Source organism: Pelodiscus sinensis, chromosome 24 (assembly GCF_049634645.1).
Source record: "Pelodiscus sinensis isolate JC-2024 chromosome 24, ASM4963464v1, whole genome shotgun sequence".
Lineage (NCBI taxonomy): Eukaryota > Metazoa > Chordata > Testudines > Trionychidae > Pelodiscus > Pelodiscus sinensis.
In genome coordinates, this window is record NC_134734.1 from 9,051,943 (window position 1) to 9,075,701 (window position 23,759).

Here is a 23,759-nt window from a genome sequence, read left to right on the forward strand (position 1 = left end):
GGTAGTGTAGACATACCCCAAGATACCACACCAGTCACTGAGAACACTTCTGTTTGCCACAGTGGCCAGCAAGAAGTCACACAAGCAACCGCCTTAGGCATTCCAGCTTCCCCTGTGCCACAGCCAGCACCGCTCCTTACCCAGGTGAGAGGCTATGAAAACCCATTTTGCTAGATCCAAACAGGTTCTCCTGGTCCCAAAGGAGCAGCCACATTCCCAGACTAATTTATACATCAGACCTTAGCCAAAGGAGCATGTTGTGCCAATTTTTTAGAATTAGATAGATAGATGGATGGATGGATGGAAGGAAGGAAGGAAGGAAGGTTAAAATTGATAAAGGAATCAAATACGCCCACCAATTTTAACATTCTTGTAGCTATGTAGCCTGTAGCTGAGATGGAAGAAGTTGCTGGCATGTCTCTGGAGCACCTCCACAGCTGGGATGGGTCATCTAGTCCTTTGTTTAAAGCTTCAGTTTGTAGCAAAGATCTTCCAGATGTAAGAAGGACTGATGATCAAATGGAGGAATCCCCAGGCCCTTTATATCTTTGGCCCATGTGGAGGGATTCCCATTGTTCTCACTTTGGAGAAATGGCTCCCAAGATGGAGCTTGGAGCCACATGGGCCAGTCCCCTGTCCATGCAACACTCTGGTTTTTGCAGGCGGACACCCTAAGCCACAATCCATATTGAAGGTTGTCAGGAAAGTCCAGTCAGTGCAGTTGGTGTCTCCCGTGCTGGTCTGGACATTCACAGAAAAGCTCATCAGATGTGGGTGGTGCCTCCCAAGGCCCATTGTCCATCAAGTACTTCTTGACGTGCCAATCAGCTGGAGCAGCCTTTCCCAGACAAGCTGGAGAATTGCTGGGTGGCTGTTACTCCAGGAGATGATATCAGAAATACAGACACAGATCTAATGTTCAGATCTTTATGTACAAAATTGATACACACCCACAAATGGTATCGCCAGAACCAGCAAATCATCCGCTTTTCAGAGGCACCTAACATGACCCTCTTTGTACAAGATTTGTGGCGAACATACAACAGTGGTTGCAACAATAATTAGTATGTTCGTATCACAGTCCAATAATGTCCCAGCCTAGTTTCTGAACACCTGGGTCCCCAACTGCTCCTCTGTCCCACTCGGACTCCTGGATCCAACCCCAGTGACACCCTTCCATCTCACCTCGCCTTCCAGGCAACTACAATGGACAGAATTCCGACGACAACCTCATGCCTAATGGCACCTCAGCCAGCAACGTCGACCGCCTGGGGGAGAGCTGGATGGTGCCGGACGCCAGCAGCCCTGGGTGAGTGGAAGAGAGTAGGGGGCTGGGAGCCAGGATGCCTGTCTAGGAGGAGGGAGGGGGCTGTAGGTCAAAGCAGTAGCGCAGGCATGTCCAAAGTCCGGCCCGCGGGCCAATTGCGGCCCGTGTTCCGGTTTAATACGGCCCCACAGGTAATTTGGCAATATCTATCTTTTATGGCCCCCAACGAATCCATATGTATTGAGATGAATACATTGTAAAATCTCAGTTAATGTCAGTTGGTCTAAATCAGTTATAAATATATTTGGACACAACATATATACTTGGTGTTATGTTCCTGTTCATATTTTTTGAACTTAAAAGTTGACAGACAACCTTTATTACCAATAATATGTAATGTACTTTACAATGTTCCTGACATATATTTCAGCTTCCTGGATTTTTTTTTTTCATCTGGCCTTCAGATATGAAAGGCAGAGTGATTTAACACCTGTTTAGATTTGTCATCCATGTGACGAAATGAAAAGTATGCCGTTTGCAATAAACTTTGCATAAAATAGTTAATTTGCATTTAATTTTAATGGTTCAAAGAATGTCAGGCAAAATGGTCGGCCCTCACGCATGTTCACTTCATCAAATCTGGCCCTCTTTGAAAAAAGTTTGAACACCCCTGCAGTAGCGGCTGGGCACCAGGACTCCTGGACTCTCTCCGCAGCACTGAGGAAGGTGTCTGTGTAAAGGGGTGACCCCAAGTGGGGATGTTTGACTGGTGCTGATTTTCCTCCCTCCACCCAGCTGCACCAACATTGGGGACCCGGGTGAATGTGACCCAGAGATCAGCAAGGAAGCCCAGAAACCAACCAGCTGTGGAGCCCTGACTGACCCACAGGGTGAGTCTTCTAGGGCTGGGAGCCAGGACTCCTGAGTTCCCTCCCTGGTTCTGGGAGGGAAGTGGGGGCTGGTGGATTAGAGTGGAGGAGGGGGGCTGGGAGGCCAGATGCCAGGGTTCCCTCTTGGTTCTGGGAGGGGAGAGGGGACTGTCATGGAGGCCCCCCTTCAATGTGACAGCCCCTTCTTGGGGGTCCACTCTCTCTCGGGGGTTACCCCTCTGCCTCCTGGGACTGCAGCTTTCTGAGCCCCAGCGTGCCTGCCTCTGCCATGGGCCTCCTTGGGAAGTCCACTCGCTCTGAGCCACTGTCCTCTGTAAATTGAGCAATTGAGCAGCTGCTCAGGAGAGATTCCAGTGCAGAGCACCCAGAGAAGTTTGTGTTTCCTTTGGTGGTGCACATTCTCCTGGGTGCCTTGGTGCACATAACAAAATGTATTGTGCACATGGATAGAAAAGACTAGAGGAAACACTCCTTTGGACCCCCTGGGAGAGGTCAAATCAGGGTGACTTGCTTAAAAACAGGGCTACTTACAGCCCAAAACTGGGGGTCCTTCACTGAAAGGCACCAAACCAGTCATACCTCTGTTCGCCACACTGGCCTGCAAGAAGTCACACAAGCAACCCACTTTCTGAGCCACCACCAGCACACTACATAGATAAGAGGTTATGAAAACCAATCGGACCAGCCCCAAACATGTTCCCCTGATCCCAAAGGACCAGTCACATTTCCAGGTCAATTTATACGTCAGATCCCACCCAAAGGAGCACGCTGCCCCAATCCTTTAGAATCTAACAGCTAAAGGGTTATTCATAAAAGAAAGAAAAGGTTGAGAATAAAATTGTTAAAGAAGTTATATTACGTACCCCAATTGTAAAGTTCCTGGTGAGGCCTGCAGCAGAGATGGAATAAACTGCTGTCTTGTGTCCCTTGAATACGTCCTCTGCTAGGGTGGGTCGTCAGTCCTTTGGGGCTCATAGCAAAACTGCCCCTGAGGGGATGAGCTGGAGTGAAGACAAAGCTGGAGGAGCTCCCAGGGCCCTCTTTCTACCCTTGCCCACGTGGAGGGAATCTCACTGCTCTCCTGCTGTGAAAGAGCCTCCCGCAATGGTGTTTGTCACGTGACCAGTCACTGTCCATGCCTGACTCAGGCCTGAGCAGCCATCCCTCATGGGCTGGTCTGAACCGTCACAGCCAAGTTCCTCAGCTGTGAATCGGCACCGCTGGAGGCCCATTGCCAGCGAAGTGCTGCTAGTCGCTGACTAGCCACCCTTACACAATGGCTGGGCGACGCCTGTTGATAACTCCCAGGAGCGAACATTTGGAATGTGAGGACAGAGCCAGTTCTCAGAAGTTCAAATTCAAAAATGACACCTGCCCACGAGCAGCACAAACAGAGCCAGTGAATCATCAGCTTTCGACAGACACCTCACAGGACGCAAGATTTAGTGCAAACAGAACAGTTCTAAACATATACAAATGTTTTGCACGTTCATATCACAATTCAATAATGTCGCACCCCCAATATAAAATTGATGCAGGAAGGGATGAAGTAACATCTCTGAGTGCATCACAGGGCCTTCCCGGCTACGTCTACACTGGCCCCTTTTCCGGAAGGGGCATGTAAATTTCACGAGTCGTCGTAGGGAAATCCGCGGGGGATTTAAATATCCCCCGCGGCATTTAAATAAAAATGTCCGCCGCTTTTATCCGGCTTTTAAAAAAGCCGGAAAAGAGCGTCTAGACTGGCCCCGATCCTCCGGAAAAAGTGCCCTTTTCCGGTGGCTCTTATTCCTACTTCAAAGTACTCACTGTAGATACCTATGTTCTCCCTTGTGTGGGACTCTTGGCATTTAGCCATGAAAGCAATATGGTTGATTTAGGGTGTCAAATTTGCATATGAATTCCAGCTCAACAGTTTCCCATTCATCCTTGCTACAAGTTTCCACACCGTCAGTAGGCACCACAATTAAATTGCCTTTATGTTTCTTTATGCTACTGTGGCTAAGGTACTACCCGGATCAGACAGTTGTTTCACCCTTTCCCAGCAACACGCCAGCAACAGGCAAAATACCAGCACCAGAATTGTTGGCTCTCTGGATTCTGACATGGCGCTAACTAGATTTAACTGAGTTACAGCATCATTCTCCCCAGCTGACACAAACTTAGGACCATTCCCTTCTGGGCTTCATTTGTATCCAGAACCAACCCTGGGACAACTGCATTATCCTCAGCCACTACTGCCTGAGAGGCACCTTCTGCAGATAAAGGACTGGGAAGAAACTTTCTCCCCAGACATGCTGCTGCTGCCACACACAAACAAGCCATTGGTGCCAATCTCTGCTTTGTCTCAGCACCCTGGCTGATTTCAGACATCCACCTGGAAATTGAGACAGCTTCCTTTGCAGACAAGGAGACAGAAGCTTCCTTTGCAGACAAGGAGACAGAAGCTTCCTTTGCAGACAAGGAGGGCAGCCCTCACCGGCCTCTGGTATTCCTCCTTCTGCAGGGAGTAAGGGAAGTTGCCATTGCTCAGTTGAAAGTAAGCCAACTCCATCTACACATTTTGTATACCTGGAGCTGCGTGCCATAAACCGACCTGTCGGGTCTAGTGTCAGCCTGGCCTGAGTTCTTTGTGTGCTTGATCTAATTCCAGCCTCACTTCTGAGACATTAGATGGGCATTCAAAAACTTCATTCACAGACACCCAGTTTTCCTGCATAGACACCCAGCTGTCTTCCTCAGGCAAACATCTAGAGAAACCCATCCTGGGTCAGTTATTGCCCCTTAGACAAAGGCTCAGGATCATTTCTCTCCTGTGCTTCATTCAGGACACTAACTTGACTGAACAAAGCTCAATCAGCAGATCCTCAGGAATTGTATTTTTCACTCCCACAACCTTGGTGCCTCAAATCCCTTCCGTGTAAGATGGATTCTAGCCAATGGCTCTGTTACAAAATACTCAGGCAAGGCTACAACAGTCAGGCTTTCTTCTGGCAGATAATCTTCCTCCTTGACAAGGCTGGCTTTAACCACTGTAATCTCTGCTGCAGTATCTCTCCACGCCTCGCACTTGGCTCCATTAACTTCAGCACTACTAATGAACTCTGCATGATTGTTCCCATATTTAGCTAATACTAGTTTTAAGGTCAAGCCCTTGAGAGACAACAGAAACAGCATTTGCACACAGGGCCCCCATGCTGGGCTCTGTGGGACTTGTCTGTATGTTTAGAGGAGCAGGATTAGCATTTATTGGGTTTGGTGACTTATTTGTTAGATTTGGACCCTCTGGTTTGATGTGTCCAGGTATCCCACACAAACGACACAACCACTTGTCTTCTCTTAGAGTAGGAGTTTTTTTGCTCATGAGCTTTTCTAATGGCAGTGGGGCCAGTCCCACCTTTAAACTCTTCTCTTCTTCTAGATTGAGAAGAATAGTATTACTCTTACTAGGGGGGTTAAACCCTTCTGGAGCCCCAGTTTGGGTGTGTGCATCTGCAAACTCTGCAGCCCGTAGGACCGACACAGGCTCTCTGTCCACAAACAGCTGCTCTAACATGGTCAGGAACAGTACCCAACAATTGCTCCAAAGTTATCAAATCCAGCAGTTTTTCAAAATGCCAATTTGCTCCCCCCCCATCCCACTTTTTAACAAAACCCATCAGTTTATGAGCACACTCCACATAAGCGCATTCACTAGACAGTCTAAACTTCCGAAATTGAATCCTGTGAGATTCAGAGGTGACCTTAAACTGCCTCAATACAGAATCCTTAAGACATACTTAGTCTAAAGCTTCTTGTCCCCCCAATTAATTAAATACCTCCCTGGCTTTTCTAGTCAATCTGGTCATCAGAACAGGCATCTGCCGGTCATCTGGGATTCGGCTCACATTGCATAGACATTCACTGGTAGACCAAAATTCCTCTATATCCTCAGTAACCTTGTAAATAGGACACAGCCTTTCCCAGCTTCTGCTGTCCAGAAGGGGTGGACTTCCAGGGCATTGCAGCTACTGCAGCTCCTCATAGCTGAAGTTGGTCAGCCATCTCTGCAACTTGTCTGGCTTTCTCTTCAGCAGACAGTAGTTCCATTTGCCTTGCAGGGGCCTCTTTCTTTCAGCATCTTCCCCTTTTCTTTTAGCAGTTTCTCTCTCCAATTTAACTACCTTAAAAATTAGGAGTCACCAAATGAAATTAATAGGTAGCAGGTCTGAAACAAACAAAAGGACATTTTTCTTCAAACAGCACACAGTCAACTCGTGGAACTCCTTGCCAGAGGAGATTGTGAAGATCAGGACTTTAACCGGGTTTTAAAAAGAACTAGATAGATTTCACAAAGGTTAGGTCCCTCAATGGCTATTAGCCAGGCTCCTTATGATTCCTTGCTCTGTTCATTCCTTCTGGGGCACCTGGGGTTGGTCACTGTCAGAAAACAGGATACTGGGCTAGATGGACCTTTGGTCTGACCAGTATGACTGTTCTTATGTTCTTATGTACCTTTTCTTTTTCCTTTAAACTAATGTCTTAAAGCTTTTGTTCATGCTCCAGCTACAGTTCCTTCACTGTCTGCTGGTTGCTGTCCATGTGCAAGGATCCGCATTCTTGATTTGTGGCTTTCTCCCAAAAGGAGATTCTCTTCCGTGAGCAAAAATCTTCCAGGTCCTTTTTGTCAAGATCCTCATATTGTTGCTGACTCATTGCAAGTGATTTTTAACCAACAAAACTCACAATCCCAAAATTCAAATTTGGAATAGTGTGGAGTTCTGATCCAAAGCTTAATTGACCTAGCTCTGTGGATCCAAGCATAACTGCACCACTGTAATATAACAGGTTCTGGGGGCACCACTGAGAAGGTCAAACCAGAGAGAATTGCTTAGAAACAGGGCGACTTACAGACCAAGACTGGGGGTCCTCCATTCATTATAAGACACCAAACCAGACACAAAATGCATTTCAGTTCACCACACGGGCCAGCAAGAAGTCACACAGGCAACCCCCTTAGACACTCCAGCGTCTCCTGTGCCACAAGCAGTACCTCTCCTTATTCAGATGGGAGGTTATGAAAACCAATCTCACCAAATCCTAATAGGTTCTTCTTATCTCAAGGAATCAGCCACTTTCCCAGGTCAATTTATATGTCAGATCCCACCCAAAGGAGCACGCTGCCCCAATCCTTTAGAATCTAACAGCTAAAGGCTTGTTCATAAAAGAAAGAAAAGGTTGAGAATAAAATTGTTAAAGAAGTTATATTACGTACCCCAATAGTAAAGTTCCTGGTGAGGCCTTCAGCAGAGATGGAATAAACTGCTGTCTTGTGTCCCTTGAATACGTCCTTTGCTAGGGTGGGTCATCAGTCCTTTGGGGCTCATAGCAAAGCTGCCCCTGAAGGGATGAGCTGGAGTGAAGACAAGATGAAGGAGCCCCCAGGGCCCTCGTTCTACCCTTGCCCACGTGGAGGGAATCCCACTGCTCGCCTGCTGTGAAAGAGCCTCCCGCAATGGCGTTTGTCACGTGACCAGTCACTGTCCATGCCTGACTCAGGCCTGAGCAGCCATCGCTCACGGGCTGGTCTGAACCATCACAGGGAAGCTCCTCAGCTGTGGATCGGCACCAGCCAAGGCCCATTGTCACTGACTAGCCACCCTTACACAAAGGCTGGGTGATGCCTGTTGATAACTCCCAGGAGCAAATATTTCAAATGCGAGGACAGAGCCAGTTCTTAGAACTTCAAATACAAAAATGATACCAGATGGGCAGGTCCCTGGGGTCCTCTCCCCACAGCCCCTTGTCCTCCCACTGGCTGTGCTATCTCCTCTGGGTCTCCTGGTCACCAGTCGCTGGGGGTTCCATTCTCCACGACACTTGTCAGAGTCCCCAGTTCCATGCTGGTCCCTGAGACAAACTCCCTTTCCCCTCCCCTCATTAAACCAGTAACACCCAGAGACAGTGAGTGCTGCAGACAACTCCTTCAAGCACCCCATAACTCCCCCACTCCATCACACCATGCTCACATCCCATCTGACTTTCTATATTTCAGGCCCCTTTGCTCCCTGCCATGGAGCTGTGCCCCCTGCGGACTCCTTCAAGACCTGCCACTATGATCTGTGTGGCACATGGGGCGAAACAACCACGCTCTGCTATGCCCTGCAGTCCTATGCTGATGGCTGTGCCCAGGCCGGGATCCCCATTGCATGGAGGAACAGTACCTTGTGCCGTAAGCACTGCCTGGATGCCTGGGTGGGGTGTGGGGGCTGGTGCGTTAGAGCAGGGGGGGCTGGGAACCAGGACTCTGAGGTTTAATTTTTAGAGTAAAAAGTAGGGAAATTCTCAGACCTAAAGCTTTGTGGCTCTATATGAACACAGCTAACAGGAGAATTCTGGCTATATCCCAGGCCGGGTGAGGGATCCCTATGTAAATAGCCGCCCCATCTCAGAGGTGGCTGCATGTTAGTGCCAGGCGAGGTGTCCCAACCCAGAGCTGGGCACATATCAGCATTGGGCAAGATGGATGTGTCTCACCTCCTGGTCTCGTCTTTCCCACAGCCTTGAACTGCCCCCCAGGCAGCACCTACACCCCCTGTGCCAGCCCCTGCCCATCCAGCTGCACAGATCTAGGGGCCCCCAACAGCTGCCTCTCCCTGCCCTGCGTGGAAGCCTGTGCCTGCAATGAAGGATACATTCTCAGTGGGGACATGTGCGTCCCCCTGAGCCAATGTGGATGCACTGCCAGTGATGGGCGATACCACCTGGTGAGGCAGGGGAGTGGTTAGAGCTGTAGGGCTGGGAGCCAGGACTCCTGGGAGGCGAGTGGGAGCTGATGAATTAGAGCACAGGGGCTGGGAACCAGGACTCCTGGGAGGGGAGTGGGAGCTGATGGATTAGAGCAGACGGGCTGGGAGCCAGGACTCCTGGGAGGCAAGTGGCCGGGGGGCCTGGTGGATTAGAGCAGGGGGGTTGGGAGCCAGGACTCCTGGGTTCTCTCCCTGGCAGCTCATCAGGTTTCCCACTCCCCCAGGTGGGTGAGAGCTGGATGGCAAATGACCACTGCACCGAGCGCTGCACCTGCATGAGCTCCAACAACATCAGCTGTGAGCCATGGAGCTGCAGCCCTGTGCAGCAGTGTCAGCCGGAGGACGGCCTGCTGGGCTGTCAGGACACAGGTAGGCTCCACCCCACCCCAGAAGTGGCTGTATCCCAGCGCTGGGCAAAGTGGGTAACCAGCCACTCTGCCCCAGAATTGGGCACTTCTCATCACCAGCAGTATGTGTCTCTCTCATCCCGGGTTTCATCTCTCCCAGGTGTGGCTTCCTGCCATGTGGCTGGGGACCCGCACTACTTCACCTTTGACGGGGCCATGGTGACATTCCAGGGCACCTGCACCTATACTCTGGTGAGCCTGTGCAGCAGGGACGGGCGCTTGCAGCCCTTCAACATCACTGGGAAGAACGAGGAGCGGGGCCAGTCTAAGGCCTCCTACCTGCGCCTGGTGCATGTGGAGCTTGGTGGCACACGCTTCACTCTCATGAAGAACCGGCGGGTGCTGGTGAGATGGGGCAGAGGGGCCATGGGGGAATGGGAGCAGGCAAGGGAGTGGCATCCTGGCTATGTGAGGGAGGGAAGCAAGGGGCTCGTTTTGGGATGGGATTTTGTCAGCCCTGATTGAGGCTGTCCTGCAGGTGGATGGGGAGCGGGTGCGCACCCCAGTGCTTGGCTGGGTTCCCGGTGTCTCCATCAGCACCAGTGGCATCTACACGGAGCTGCGCAGCCAGGCCGGGCTGCTCGTCCGCTTTGATGGCAATCAGCACCTGGAGATCCAGCTCTCCGGCGCCTACTTTAGCCAGGTGAGCGTGGCTCCACCCCCCTGGGTTTGGCTCTGTCCCCATTAGCAGGACCCCTTCATGGCTCCACCCCTGCCTAGTCATGTCTGCCTCGGGTGGGAACCCTGTCTGACCACACCCCAGGGTCTGACCACACCTTGGCCACACCCCGAGATCCTGTTCATGCCCCCATTGACCAGACTCCTTCCTGATTCCTCCCACCGCCCCATGACCCAAATCTGTGGGAGGGTGCGGCTGACCCTTGACCTTTAGGTGACTCTGACCTCTGAACCCTCTCCCAGGTGTGTGGTATGTGCGGGAACTACAACAATCAGAGCCAGGATGACCTTGCCCTGCCCAGTGGGCACCCAGCCGCCAACGCCACTGACTTCGGCAACAGCTGGCAGGCGCCTGGCGACCCAGACCCGGGGTAAGCGCAGAGACCACTGACTGGGGGAGAACAGCGGGACCATTGTCTGTGGTGGAGGGGGAAGTGAACTGGACCATTGGCCACAGAGTAGGGGGCTTGGGCTTGACAATTGACTAGAGGAGGGGTCCTGGGCTGGACCATTGACTGTGAGCTGACCCATTGACCACGGGGGGGGGGGGGGGGGCAGGGATGGATCATTGGCTGCTGGGAATGGAGGCCTGGACTGGACCATTGACCATGAGTTGGGCCAGGGCTGGACTATTGTCTGTGAGAGGGGCCTGGGCTGGACCATTGACCAAGGGGAGTGCAAGTCATTGATTTGGTGTCTGGGAGGGGTTCCTGTGCTGAACTATTGACCATGAGAGAGAGGTACCTGCACCAAATCATTGACTGTTGGGGGACTGGTGTGGGGGGGATGGACTAAATCATTGTCTGGGGGTGGGTGGGCTGGATCATTGACTAGTATGGGGCACTGGAATAGACCATTCACTAGGGCACAGGTTGTGGGAGAAGGTAGACCATTGACTAGTGGGGGGTGTGGGCTAGAGCATTCACTAGGTGTGTGTGGGGGGAAGCTAAACCATTGTCTGGGAGGGGAAATGGACTAAACCACTTCTTTGGGTGGAGGTGGAGCCTAGTTTAAACCATTCATGGGGGGAGACAGTTGCTCTACACCCCTTTCTCCACTCACCTGCCCTTGTCCTGCTGCCAGCTGCCAGCCAGACAACCGGGAGGACCTGGAGCCTCACTGCAGCCCACTGGAGAAGGAGCGCTTCAGTGCCCTGTGCCGAGAGATCCTGGCCCCCAAATACCAGGCCTGCCATGGGGTTCTGCCCCCCCAGCCCTTCATCCAGAGTTGCCTCTTCGACATGTGCGAGTACCAGGGCATGGTCTCCACCCTCTGTGACAACATCCAGGTGTACGCCGAGGCCTGCAAGAGCCAGGGCGTGGCTGGCCTCTCCTGGAGGAACAGCACCTTCTGCCGTAAGAGCCATGAGGCTCTGCCAAGAGCTCCCTGTGGGGCATCCAGCTTGGCAAATTGCAAAGCTTTGGGCTGGGGAGTTTCTTTAGCTTGCAGCGGTGTAGCCAGGCCCACATGGAAGGGCTGCTGCTTTCCTGGGTAGGGGCTGCTTTCTAGAAGGAGGAGGACTAACCGGTAGGGCAAGGTAGGGGTGTGACTTGAGCTGTTCGGGGTTGTAACCCACCACCACTGACAGCAGACTTGGACCATCTATGGTTTTAGCCACATCCACAACGTTTCCTATTTAACAGAAACAGGGAACTGGTGGTGTTGCACAGGGGTCTGTACTGGGACCAATCCTATTCTGCATATTCATAAATGATTTAGAGAGAGAAGAGTAAACAGTTACGTGGCAAAACTTGCAGATGATTCTAAAATGCTCATGATAGTTAAGACCAAAGTAACTGTGAAGAGCTTCAAAAGGATCTCACAAAACTAGGTGATTGGACAACAAAATGGCAGATGAATTTTAATTTTGATAAATGCAAATTAATGCACATTGGAAAACATAATCCCAACTATAAATACAAAATGATGGGGACTAAATTAGCTGTTACCACTCAAGGAAGAGATCTTGGAGTCATTGTGGGTAATTCTCTGAAAACATCCATTCAATGTGGAGCATCAGTCAAAAAAGCAAACAGAATGCTAGGAATCATTAACAAAAGGGATAAAAAATAACACAGAGAATATCTTATTGCCTCTGTATAAATCGACGGTACACCCATATTTTGAATTCTGCATGCAGAAGTGGTTGCTTCATTGCAAATGCCTATCTTGACACTGGAAAAAGTTCAGAAAAGGGCAACGAAAAATATTAGGAATTTGGAATGGCTGCCATATGAGGAGAGGTTAAAAACACTGTTACTTTTCAAATTAGAAAAGAGGAGACTAAGGGTACATCTACACTGCAAGGCTATTTCCCAAAATAGATACCCTGCGTCTACACAAGCCGCCCATTATTTTGAAACATTTTTTAAAATAATGGGTGCACTATTTCTCCATCCTATCAAACCTTATTGCATGCAGAATAAGGGATGGTTCAAAACGGTGTTTTATTTTGAAATTTGGCACTGTATAGATGTGCCAAATTTCAAAATAAGCTATTGTGAAATAAAATCAAAATAAGATACACAATGTGCATAGCGCAAATTGTGTATCTTATTTCAAATTTAGGGTGCAGTGTAGAGGCACCCTTTGGTGGGATATGATCGAGGTCTATAAAATCATGATTGGTGTGGAGAAAGTGAATAAGGAAAAGTTATTTACTTGTTTCCACAACATAAGAAGTAGGGGTCACCAAATGAAATTAATAGGTAGCAAGTTTAAAACAAACTAAAGGAAGTACTTCTTCACACAGCACACAGTCAACCTGTGGAACTCCCTTCCGGAGGATGTTATGAAGATCAAGACTTTAACAGGGTTCAAAGAAGAGCTAGATAAATTCATGGAGGATAGGTCTATCACTGACTATTAGCCAGGCTGATCAGGGATGTGTCCCTAGTCTGTTTGTCAGAAGCTAACAATGGATGACAGGGGAGGGATCACTTAATGATTCTCGCCCTGTTCATTCCTTCTGGGGCACCTAGCATTGGTCACTGTCGAAAAACAAGGATACTGGGTTAGACAGACCTTTGGTGTGACCCAGTCTTGCCATTCTTATGTTCTTAACAACTTCCTTAGTCTTTTTGCCAGATTCACAAAGTTGGGGTTGGTTTTGTTTGTTCCTTTTTGCCTGTAAGACTTGCCTGAAGTTTTTGCTAGATTTCTCAACATTTTTTGTCTGGGAATTTCCTTTCTTGTTTGGCCAGGCCTGCTCATTTTTTGGTCTGGAAATGTCCCCATGTGGTAGCCAGAATCACAAAGGAGGTTGTTTTTGTTTGTTTGTTTTTGTTTGTTTGTTTGTTTTTGTGTGGGAATTTCCTTAGTTTTGTAGCCACATTCACAAAGGCTTTTGTTTTGTTGGTGAATTTCTTTATTTTTTAGCCAATTCCACCAAGTTTTTATCTGGAAGTGTCTTTTTTCCCCAGCAAAGCCTGCAATGGTACAACATGGTTTTGCCTGGGAATGTCCTTTGTTCTTTTGGATTAGCCAGCTTCACAACTATTTGCCTAGGATTTTCCTTTCAGGTCCACAAAAGTATTTTGGCCAGGAATTTCATTTGCTCTTCCACAGAGATTTCTATAGTTTAGTGTCACAAAGTTTTCATGGCTGGGAATTGCCTTTTATTTTTTTCAGTTTAACTAGTGACACACGAAGGATTTCTGGTCAGGAATTTCCTTAGTTCTTCCATTAAAAATTCTATAGTTATATCACAGAGTTGCTGTAGATTTGTTTAATATTTTTTCCAGCTGGAATTGCTGTATTTATTTCATAGTTTAGTGTCACGTGAAGATTTTCTGGGTGGGAATTTCCTGATATTTCCCATAGACATTTCTACAGTTTAACAACATTTTTGGACTGCGATGACCTTAAAAATGTCCTTATTTCCCCCAAAAACAAAAAACACCCTAACAATAACGGAAATCCTAAGGGGGGAGACTTTGTTAATTGAAACTTCCAAAACAAACTTCCTTGTCTCTCCAGCCCTGCCATGTCCCCCGCACAGCCACTACACTGAGTGCGCCTCGCCCTGTCCGGCCACCTGCACCAATCTTTACTCTGCGGCCAGCTGCCCAAACCCTGCGGCCTGTGTGGAGGGCTGCGCCTGCAACCGTGGCTATGTGCTGAGCGATGAGACCTGTGTCGACATGGGAGCGTGCGGTTGCCTGGATGACCAGCAGGGTTACCATAGCGTGAGTGCAGTGGGGGGGAGGGCAGGTGTACAGAAATGGGGCAGGAGTTGGAGGCAGGTTGTGACCCTCCTGGCTCTATCCTTCCAGATGGGGGACACATGGTTGAGCAGTGACTGCAGCCAGCGCTGTACCTGCCTGGTGAATGGCAGCACCTCCTGCCAGCTGTTCCAGTGCCAGATGGGGTCCCACTGCGCCCTCAGCAGTGCTGGGAACCGCTACTGCAAACCCACCAGTGAGTGACAGTCAGGGAGGGTTCCTGGCAGCGGGACTGGGGAGCGCGACTGATTTGGGAGGGATCTGGGCAGTGGGGGAGGGAGCAGAGATGCCCCTAAAGACTCCCTAACATCTCCTCACCCCTCTGCCAGAGTATTACCAGTGCACCATCTCCGGCGACCCTCACTACCGCACCTTCGACGGCTACGTCTACCACTTCCAGGGCCGGGCCACCTACACCCTGACCACCACCCTGGCCACGCTGCCCGGAGCCCTGCCCTCGCTGAGCATCATGGGCCGGAACCGGCGCCGGGTGGCTTGGCACCGTGTGTCCTTCTTGCGGGAGGTCTATGTCTCAGTGTATGGCTACAAGGTCACCATGATGGAGGGCCGCAAACTGGTGGTGAGCGCCCCATAGAACCAGCCTTCCCCCAGAGGTGTCTGCATCTCAGCACCAAGCAAGAGGTCTCTGTTTAACCGGTTCTTCTCCTTGTTTTGTGCCTCCGCTAGGTTGATGGGCTGCATGTGACCCCCCCGTTCCAACCCTTGGAAGGGCTCATTGTAACTCAGAAGGGACGCAGCCTTTTTCTGCAGACAGACTTTGGCCTCTCAGTCTCTTTTAATGGCAGGGACCACTCAGGTAAAATGGGGCACCGGCCTGTCCCCTCCAAGAGGTACCAGCTCCCACTCAGCCCCAGGGGAGGGACTGGCTGGCTCAGCGGGGCAGTGGCCTGGATTTGGGGGCACTGTGTCTGTACTCTCTCTCTCTCCTTTCTCAGAAATTGTGCTTCCAACCACCTACCAGAGCTATGTGGGGGGCCTGTGTGGGAATTTTGATGGGCGCCGGGACAATGAATACACCAAGCCAGATGGCACCACGACCCGCAGACCCACTGAATTCGGAGAGAGCTGGGCCGTCAGGAGCCCCTGGAGTAAGGAACTCAGTCACATAGAGCCCCCCCAGACCAGGTAAGACCCCTACACTTTGCTCGGCCCTGTCAGTGGGTCTCTCACAATCTCTCCCCTCCCCCAGTCAGTGGGTGTCTCGTGGTCACCTTCCACCCCAATCAGTGAGTGTTCCACAGTCCCTCCCCAAACCCCCAATCAGTAGGTGTCTCACAGTCTCTCCCCAAGCCCCAGTCAGCGACTGTCTTATGGTCACCCCTCACCCCAGTCAGTGGGTGTCTCTCATCTCTCCCCACTTCCCCAGTTACTGGGTGTCTCATGGTCTCCCCCCAATCAGTGGATCTCTCACAGCCTCTCCCCTCCCCCAATCAGTGGGTCTCTCATAGTCTCTCCCCACCTCAGTCAGTGGGTGTCTCATGGTCTCCCCCAGGCGACAGGCACCAGAGACGGCGGTGGAGTCGGGATTTGAGGTGATGTGCAGCGCAGATCAGTTGGTGCAGGTGAACGGGACGGGGCTTTGCGGGACCCTGGCTGATCCCCAGGGACCCTTCCAGGCCTGCCATGGACATCTGGACCCCAGCACTTTCCAGGAGTGCGTAATGCATTCGTGGTGTGTGTGTGTACGTGTGCGTTTGTGTCCCTGAACCCCCGCTGTGTATGTGTCCCTTGCCAGTGTGTGTGTGAGTCCCCACAACTCCCTGCTCTGTATGTTTGTGTGTGCGTGCATGTGTCCCTGTGACCTCCTGCTGTACGTGTGTTTCCCAGTATGTGTGTGTGGATGTGCATGCATGTCCCTGCACCCTTTGCTGTGTATGTGTGTCCCTGCTGGGATGTGTGTATGTTTTTGTGTGTCGCTGTCACGCGCGCTCTGACAATTCGTGCGGTGCTGTGCTATGGGCAATATTTGGAGACAGGCTAGTGTGGCAATGCGGGGTGCTGTGAGGTGTTGGGAGGTTGTGTAGCACTGGTGGATGTCGTGTTGTGGGGGAGTTGTGTTGTGTTGTCTCTAACCTGCCCTGTCCCGCCAGAAACTGCGTGTACGACGTCTGCGCTGTGCCCAGCAGCACGGAGCTGCTCTGCCAGAGCCTCAGTGACTACGCCCAGCAGTGCCAGGCCCTGGGGCTGCTTCTGCCCAGCTGGAGACAGCACACAGGCTGTGGTACGGCTTGCACCCTCCCCTGGCACAGCCCCATAGCACCCTCCCCACATAGCACCCTCCCCACATAGCACCCTCCCCTGGCACAGCCCCATAGCACCCTCCCCACATAGCACCCTCCCCTGGCACAGCCCCATAGCACCCTCCCCACATAGCACCCTCCCCCGGCACAGCCCCATAGCACCCTCCCCACATAGCACCCTCCCCTGGCACAGCCCCATAGTGCCCTCTCCACATAGCACCCTCCCCCGGCACAGCCCCATAGCACCCTCCCCACATAGCACCCTCCCCTGGCACAGCCCCATAGTGCCCTCCCCACATAGCACCCTCCCCCGGCACAGCCCCATAGTGCCCTCTCCACATAGCACCCTCCCCCGGCACAGCCCCATAGCGCCCTCTCCACATAGCACCCTCCCCTGGCACAGCCCCATAGTGCCCTCTCCACATAGCACCCTCCCCTGGCACAGCCCCATAGTGCCCTCTCCACATAGCACCCTCCCCTGGCACAGCCCCATAGCACCCTCCCCACATAGCACCCTCCCCCGGCACAGCCCCATAGCACCCTCCCCACATAGCACCCTCCCCCAGCACAGCCCCATAGTGCCCTCTCCACATAGCACCCTCCCCCGGCACAGCCCCATAGCACCCTCCCCACATAGCACCCTCCCCCGCCACAGCCCCATAGCACCCTCCCCACATAGCACCCTCCCCTGGCACAGCCCCATAGTGCCCTCTCCACATAGCACCCTCCCCCGGCACAGCCCCATAGCACCCTCCCCACATAGCACCCTCCCCCGGCACAGCCCCATAGCACCCTCCCCGGCACAGCCCCATAGTGCCCTCTCCACATAGCGCCCTCCCCCGGCACAGCCCCATAGTGCCCTCTCCACATAGCACCCTCCCCTGGCACAGCCCCATAGTGCCCTCTCCACATAGCGCCCTCCCCACATAGCACCTTCCCCCAATGTAGCCCCATAACGCCCTCCCCCCGATACAGCCCCATAGTGCCCTCCCCTGACACAATCCCATAGCGTCCTCTCCACGTAGCCCCATAGCGCCCTTCCTCACCACATCACCCCATAGTGCCCTCCCCCTACACAGTCCCATAGTGCCCTCCCTCCTGACACACAGCCCCCTAGCTCCTTCCCTCCCCAAACAGCCCCATAGCACCCTCCCTCCGACATAGCCCCATAGCACTCCCCCTCCCCACAGTCCCATAGTACCCCCCTCCCCACACAGTCCCATAGTGCCCTCCCTCCTGACACACAGCCTTGTAGTGCCACTTCTTTCCCACAAAGCCCCATAGTGTCCTCCCACCTGACCCGCAGCCCTATAGCACCCCTCCCTCCCACCACATAGTCCCATAGTGTCCACCCTCCCCTACACAGCCTCATAGTGCCCTCCCTCCTGACCTGCAGCCCTTTAATGCCCCTCCCTCAAGGGCATCAGTTAGGGCGGCTGGAGCCCAAAAGTTGGAGCCCCTGGATTTCATACTTGAAGTCTGCTTAAAGCTGCATGCTCTGACTCCAGAGGCAGCTCTTAACTGCAATAGAGTTTGAACAGCTTGCAGCTTTGCCTTTGGGGCAGGGAGTTTGTTATAAACAGAGGGAGGCAGATGATTAAGAATAACAAAAGGCTGGGCATTCAAATCACAGAGGATAGATCCCTCATGAAAACATTGCCGGGTCCTCCACTTAAAAGAAGAGTAGCAATGAGCGTTGTGCTCCTGGGATTATCTGCATTTGGACCACTATTGTTAACCTTATAAATGTTCTTGAAAAAGGGGTAAACCAGTCAGGTGGCAACATTTGCAGATGCTATAAAATTACTCAAAATAGTTAAGTCCAAAGCTGACTGCAAAGAATTACAAAAGGATCTCGCCAAACTGGGTGATTGGGCAACACAAGGGCAGATGGAATTCAGTGTTGATAAGTGCGAAGTAATGCACATGGAAAAATAAAATCCTAACTATAGATATGTAGGGATTCTGACTCCCCCTACAGCGTCGCCCGTCGTAGATTTTGGGGAATTGGCTCTGACGGCGGCGGCGCTATTCTATTCAGGTCACTGTCCTCCAACAGTGCCCACACAGCCTGGGTTTTACCCCTTCCGGGGATAGTTCGGGGCGTCCGGGTGCGCACAGAATAGTCTGGTGCCCCCTTGTTCCGCGCCCTTATCGTCGCCCCCTATGACATACTTTTCTCACCAGCCCCCGGCAACACATGTCTGAAACGCCCCTTGTTTGCTCTCTTGGCATTTCTTTCCAGGAGGGGCAGAAGGGTAGAGAGGGGAGAGGGGGGCCCAGGCCCACCCTCACTTCCAGGCCCCAGCCCAGGGCCCTAAAGGACAGGGACCGGTTTTGGTCCAGCTGAAAGGGCGCGTCCTGCCGAAACCTGCCAATCTGTGGGGTTCTTATATGACCCCGCCCTGGGCTACTTCCTCTCCATTCCATCACCCCTCCCCTGCTGCTGGCTTACCCGGCACTCCGCAGGCCAGCCGCTCGTCGCTCCGGACAGCCTTCTGGACCCCGTTGCTCCACGGGTGTCTGCAATGTCCTGCCTTCCATGGCCGCTGGTTCGTGTCCTCACCCGTCCTCCGGGGTTGAAAGCTCCAATCTCCGGCATTTGTCTTCCCTCCACATCCCCCTCCTCCACACAACCCGGGAGCGGCATTTAAAACTCCCGCCGTGCCCAGCGCCGGAGGGGCACGTCATCCTGACGTCACCGGCTAGCTCCACCCCTCCCACAGCGTCCGTGCCGCAGCCACTGCGCCTGAGGCTGCCAGCTGGTCCGCAGCGTGGATACACCCGGCACAATGCCGGTGCGCGCCTCCCCGCCGCCCGAATAGAGCGCTTGCCGTGGGGGCTTTAGTGCGGGGTTGCAGGGCCCTGTCCCAAGATACAAAAATGATGGAGTCTAAATTAGCTGTTACCACTCAAGAAAGAGATCTTGAAATTATTGTGGATAGTTGCCTGAAAACATATGCACAATGTGCAGTGGAAGTCTAAAAACTAAGGCCATGTCTACACTAGGAGATTATTTTGAATTTACTGACTTTAACTTCTGGGCACCCAGTTTTACAAATTCGAAGTTCTGTGTCTTCACTGCGGGGAAGAATCGAATGTCGTCCGAGGCAGGTTCTGATAATGTGGACATGCTACTTCAAACTCAGAACCCCAGGAAGCACTCTGGGGAGCTGCGGGAGGCCTCCGGAGGCCAATAAATTTGAATTAGCAGCACCGGAGCATCCGCACTCACATTATTTAGGACTTACAAGTTCAGGAATAGCGTTACTCCTCATGAAATGCAGGAGTACAGAGTCTGAATTCCATGGCCCTTTATTCCGGAATAACAGGCTTGGTAGTGTGGATGCATTGCTTACAAATTTGATCTTGGGGAATTATTTTGGACTAAGATCCTAGTGTAGACCAGGCCTCACAGAATATAGGGAATCATTAGGAAAGGAATAGATAATAAGACTGAAAATATCATATTGCTTCTATATAAAGTCATGGTATGCCCACATCTTGAATACTTCATGCCGATCTGCTCACTCCATCTAAAACAAAAAGATCTATTGGATTTGGAAAAGGTACAGAAAAGGCAACAGAAATTATGAGGGGTAAGAAACAGCTTCCATAAGAGGAGAGATTAACAAGAATGGGACTTTTCAGCTTGGAGAAGAAATGACTAAAGGGTGTGGGGAGGGGGATTTGTTAGAGATCTAGGAAATCATTAATGTTGTAGAGAAATAGAATAAGGCTATGTTATTCATTCCTTTACTAACATAACACAAGAAGCTGACCCAATTAAATTTATAGGCAGCAGATTTAAAACAAACAAAAAAAAGTATTTTTTCACAGTCAACCTGTGGAACTCTTTGCCAGGAGATAGTGGAAAGGCCCAAATTATACCAGGGTTCCAATAAGAACAAAATAAGTTCAAGGAGTGGCTGCTCCATCTCACCAGAATGGGCAGGGATGGTGTCCCAGCCTCTGTTTGGCAAAAGCTGGGAACTGGCGACAGAGAAAGGATCAATTGATGATGCCTCTTCTGCTCATGCCTTCCGAAGCATCTGGCATTGGCCAGACAGAACACTGGGCTAGATGGGCCATTGGTCTGATCTTATATAGAGCCCAAATGTACCTGCCCCCTGCTGTAACCCCACTGCACTGCCAGAGCTGAGGGCGAGCCCAAGAGTCCTGACTGTGTCTCTCTCAGCAGTTAGTAACAAAGTAAGACTGAATGTTACAATGTTGAGGCTGACCAGGGTCCTTAAGGGACTTGCCACAAGATGTCAGAAAGTGTTGGTATAGAGCTGAGTGAGTCTGATATTTATTTCATTTTCTTTCTTTTACATAGGAATTAGATACAAGGCTTCTGCCAGCTATTCGCTAAGTTAGCTGCCAGAAAAACTAGAATTTCCCCATCTTAGTAGCCTTAGAAAAAGGTGATATGTGTGTGGGGGAGGGTGAATGGGATCAGTCCCCCTCCAAATTTGCTGCTTAGCTAGTACTGAGCATGCTCAATAACACTGCTGAAGCTGCTGTCCTCAGTCTGCCCCCCATGCTCTCACTTTCTCTTACCCATCACAATATGCATAGGTTTCTTCCCCAACCAAAATCTGAAATGATTCCTCTGTCCTCACTCCCACTCCGCAATGCCCCCCACTCCCAACCTGCAGCCCCATGCTGCCCCTCCCTCCTGACCCACAGCCCTGCAGTGCCCCTCCCTCACCACATGCAGCCCCCTGCCCATAGTGCCCTTCTCTCCCGGCCTGCATCCCCACTGTGCCCCTCACTCCTGCCCCATAGCCTCCTGCCCATGGTGCCCTCACTCCTGCAGCACTACCCACTTCCGACCTGCAGCTTGCAGCCTGTGAAGCCCCTCACTCCCAGCCTGCAGCTCCCAGTGCCACTTAGTCCTGAATCGCAGCCCCCTGCCCAAAGAGCCCCCCCCATTCCCAACCTCACTAACTACTGTCTTTCCCTGCAGCCATGGCCTGCCCAGCCCATACCACCTACCAGCCCTGCATGACGGCCTGTCCTGCCAGCTGTGCCCACCTGGCTGCACCCTCAACCTGCGATGCTCTCTGTGTGGAGGGCTGTGCCAGCGACCCCGGTTATGTGCTTAGCAATCTGGACAGCGTCCCCTACAACCAGTGCGGATGCAGCCATGATGGCCAGTACTACCCGGTGTGCCAGATGCTTGGGTCCCTGCCCAGATACCTGGGTTCTCTGCTTTGATCTGGGAGGAGAGTGGGGGCTGGTGGTTAGAGCAGGGGGCGGGGGCCATGACTCCTGGGTTCTGTCTCTGGTACTGGGAGGGAAGTAGGAGTGGGAGTGCAGGAGCGGGGGTGGTTTGTGAGCCAGGACGCCTGGGTTCTATGCAGTTGCTGACTCTCTCCTACCCCACCCCAGATCAACCAGACATTCCTGACGACTGACTGCACCCAGCGCTGCACCTGCCAAGACACGGGCACCTTGCAATGCGAGCCCGCCCCCCGCTGCCTTGCGCCGGATATCTGCACTCTCGCCAACTATACCTGGGGCTGCTACCGTGGTGAGAGGGCAGCCAGGGGCCCAGCACATCTATGCAGAGCTGGGGAATCACCCCTGGCTGAGAACTGCACAGAAGCCATGATACATGCCACGGCTGCATCTTGGTTTGGCTGTGGGGAGTAGGTTAGAGGAGGGCGGCTTGGAGCCAGGACTCCTGGGTTCGCTCCCTAGCTCTTGGAGGGAAATGGGGGCTGGGATGGCTGGCACTCACTCACCTGTGTCTCTCCAGCCAGCCCGTGTCTCAGCAGCCCGTGCCAGAACGAGGGCTGGTGCCGGGAGACGGACGGCGGGTTCACCTGTGACTGTGCCGAGGGCTACGAAGGACAAGAGTGCGAGCGTGTGACGCCTGAAGTGCCCCCTGAGAGCCTTCCCCCGCCAGGTACAGGACTGCCACAGCCCTGCTTGCCAGTGAAGAGCGCCCCCTGCTGAGTACCCAGCCCCCCCAGTTTCCCTAGTGCCACTCTGGGGCCAGCCCTGCATATCAAGGGAGAGTACCACCTGCTGAGCCCCATCCTGCTCCCTGCCCCACAGCGCCCCCTAGCGCCTCTCTGGGGCCTGTCCTGCAGCCCAGGGGAAAGCAACCCCTGCTGAGCCCCACCCTGCTCCCTGCCCCCAGTTCCTCTAGTGCCACTCCTGAGGCCAGCCCTGCCGCCCAAGGGACAGCGACCCCTGCTGAGCCCTGCACCCCGCACTCTGCTCAGCTTTGTCTTACCTCTGCCCACAGATAACCTCACCGCCATCCTTGTGGGAGTCCTTGTACCATTGGGGCTGATCCTCGTCCTGGTCACTGGAGTCTGCCTCTACCGCCAGAGACGGAGGTGAGATTTCAGGGGGTCAGGGAATGGGGCACGGGCATGTCCCCTCTTGGGGGTGCTGGCTCCCACCCAGCCCCAGGGCAGGGACTGGTATGCTCAGGGGGGCGGGGAATGGGTCTCATTGGGGAAGCCCCAGCTGGCATATCCCCTATTCAGTACCTAATCCTGCCATTTCCCCTGCAGAGGGAAGACTCGTCTAGGAGACAGAAGCAGCATCCTAATGCCAACACCCCTGGGTAAGATGGAGGTGGGGGGGAGTCATGTGGAAGGGCGGGAAAGTTGGGGAAAGAAACCAGCTGCCTCCCTAAATCCCCCTAGAGGCATCTCATGAGAAACAGGATTCATCACTTCCTGTCCCAAACTGCTGGTAACTAGCTGCTCTGCCAACGAGGTGGCTGCATCTCAGAGGGTGGGTGCCAGGCAAAGGACGTGAATGTGACTCTTTCTCTGTCTCTCTCTCTCTCTCTCTCTCTTGTAGGTGAGGGGGACCCCATGAGCGCTGCCGCCAACATCCGCATCACCCAGTTCTGAGGCCAGTACCTGCCTCACGCCAGCCCAGCCTGTCACCCAGGGCAGGGCAGTAGCACTTGGCTGGCCCCACCTGAGATCTACTACCAGATGGGCCTGTCCTGTGACTGCGGGTGCCTCCCAGAGCCAAACTCAGTGTAGTTCCCCCTCCCGCCGCCACCGTCTGGGAGACGCACAACTGTCTTGGGAGGAGAATAAATTTCCACTTCTACTACCTGGCCTTGGTTCTTGTGTTTACTGCTCTGTCAACCTCCGACTGTCCACCATGATGCTTGGGTCTCATCCCCACCTCTGGGAGGGGAGTGAGGGCTGGTGGGTTAGAGCTGGGAGCCAGGACTCCTGGATTCTCTCCCAGCCTCTGGTA

General features: G+C 52.5%; 1 protein-coding gene across 1 annotated transcript in view; it reads left to right on the plus strand.

The window, feature by feature from the left end:
• The window catches only part of ZAN (zonadhesin), a 42,708-nt gene extending 19,161 nt beyond the window's left edge, over positions 1 to 23,547 (plus strand). Inside the window, exons 27-48 of the mRNA XM_075908276.1 lie at positions 1,198 to 1,309; positions 2,063 to 2,157; positions 8,192 to 8,368; positions 8,698 to 8,903; positions 9,170 to 9,314; positions 9,453 to 9,697; positions 9,831 to 9,995; positions 10,274 to 10,401; positions 11,114 to 11,385; positions 14,009 to 14,217; positions 14,305 to 14,449; positions 14,583 to 14,833; positions 14,941 to 15,070; positions 15,210 to 15,399; positions 15,767 to 15,928; positions 16,365 to 16,495; positions 21,487 to 21,686; positions 21,912 to 22,053; positions 22,282 to 22,431; positions 22,777 to 22,870; positions 23,051 to 23,103; positions 23,346 to 23,547. Of these exons, the coding sequence (XP_075764391.1) occupies positions 1,198 to 1,309; positions 2,063 to 2,157; positions 8,192 to 8,368; positions 8,698 to 8,903; positions 9,170 to 9,314; positions 9,453 to 9,697; positions 9,831 to 9,995; positions 10,274 to 10,401; positions 11,114 to 11,385; positions 14,009 to 14,217; positions 14,305 to 14,449; positions 14,583 to 14,833; positions 14,941 to 15,070; positions 15,210 to 15,399; positions 15,767 to 15,928; positions 16,365 to 16,495; positions 21,487 to 21,686; positions 21,912 to 22,053; positions 22,282 to 22,431; positions 22,777 to 22,870; positions 23,051 to 23,103; positions 23,346 to 23,398 (3,455 nt within the window). The 3' untranslated portion in view covers positions 23,399 to 23,547. The remainder of the gene's footprint in view (positions 1 to 1,197; positions 1,310 to 2,062; positions 2,158 to 8,191; positions 8,369 to 8,697; positions 8,904 to 9,169; positions 9,315 to 9,452; positions 9,698 to 9,830; positions 9,996 to 10,273; positions 10,402 to 11,113; positions 11,386 to 14,008; positions 14,218 to 14,304; positions 14,450 to 14,582; positions 14,834 to 14,940; positions 15,071 to 15,209; positions 15,400 to 15,766; positions 15,929 to 16,364; positions 16,496 to 21,486; positions 21,687 to 21,911; positions 22,054 to 22,281; positions 22,432 to 22,776; positions 22,871 to 23,050; positions 23,104 to 23,345) is intronic.
• The last annotated feature ends 212 nt before the right edge of the window (positions 23,548 to 23,759 follow it).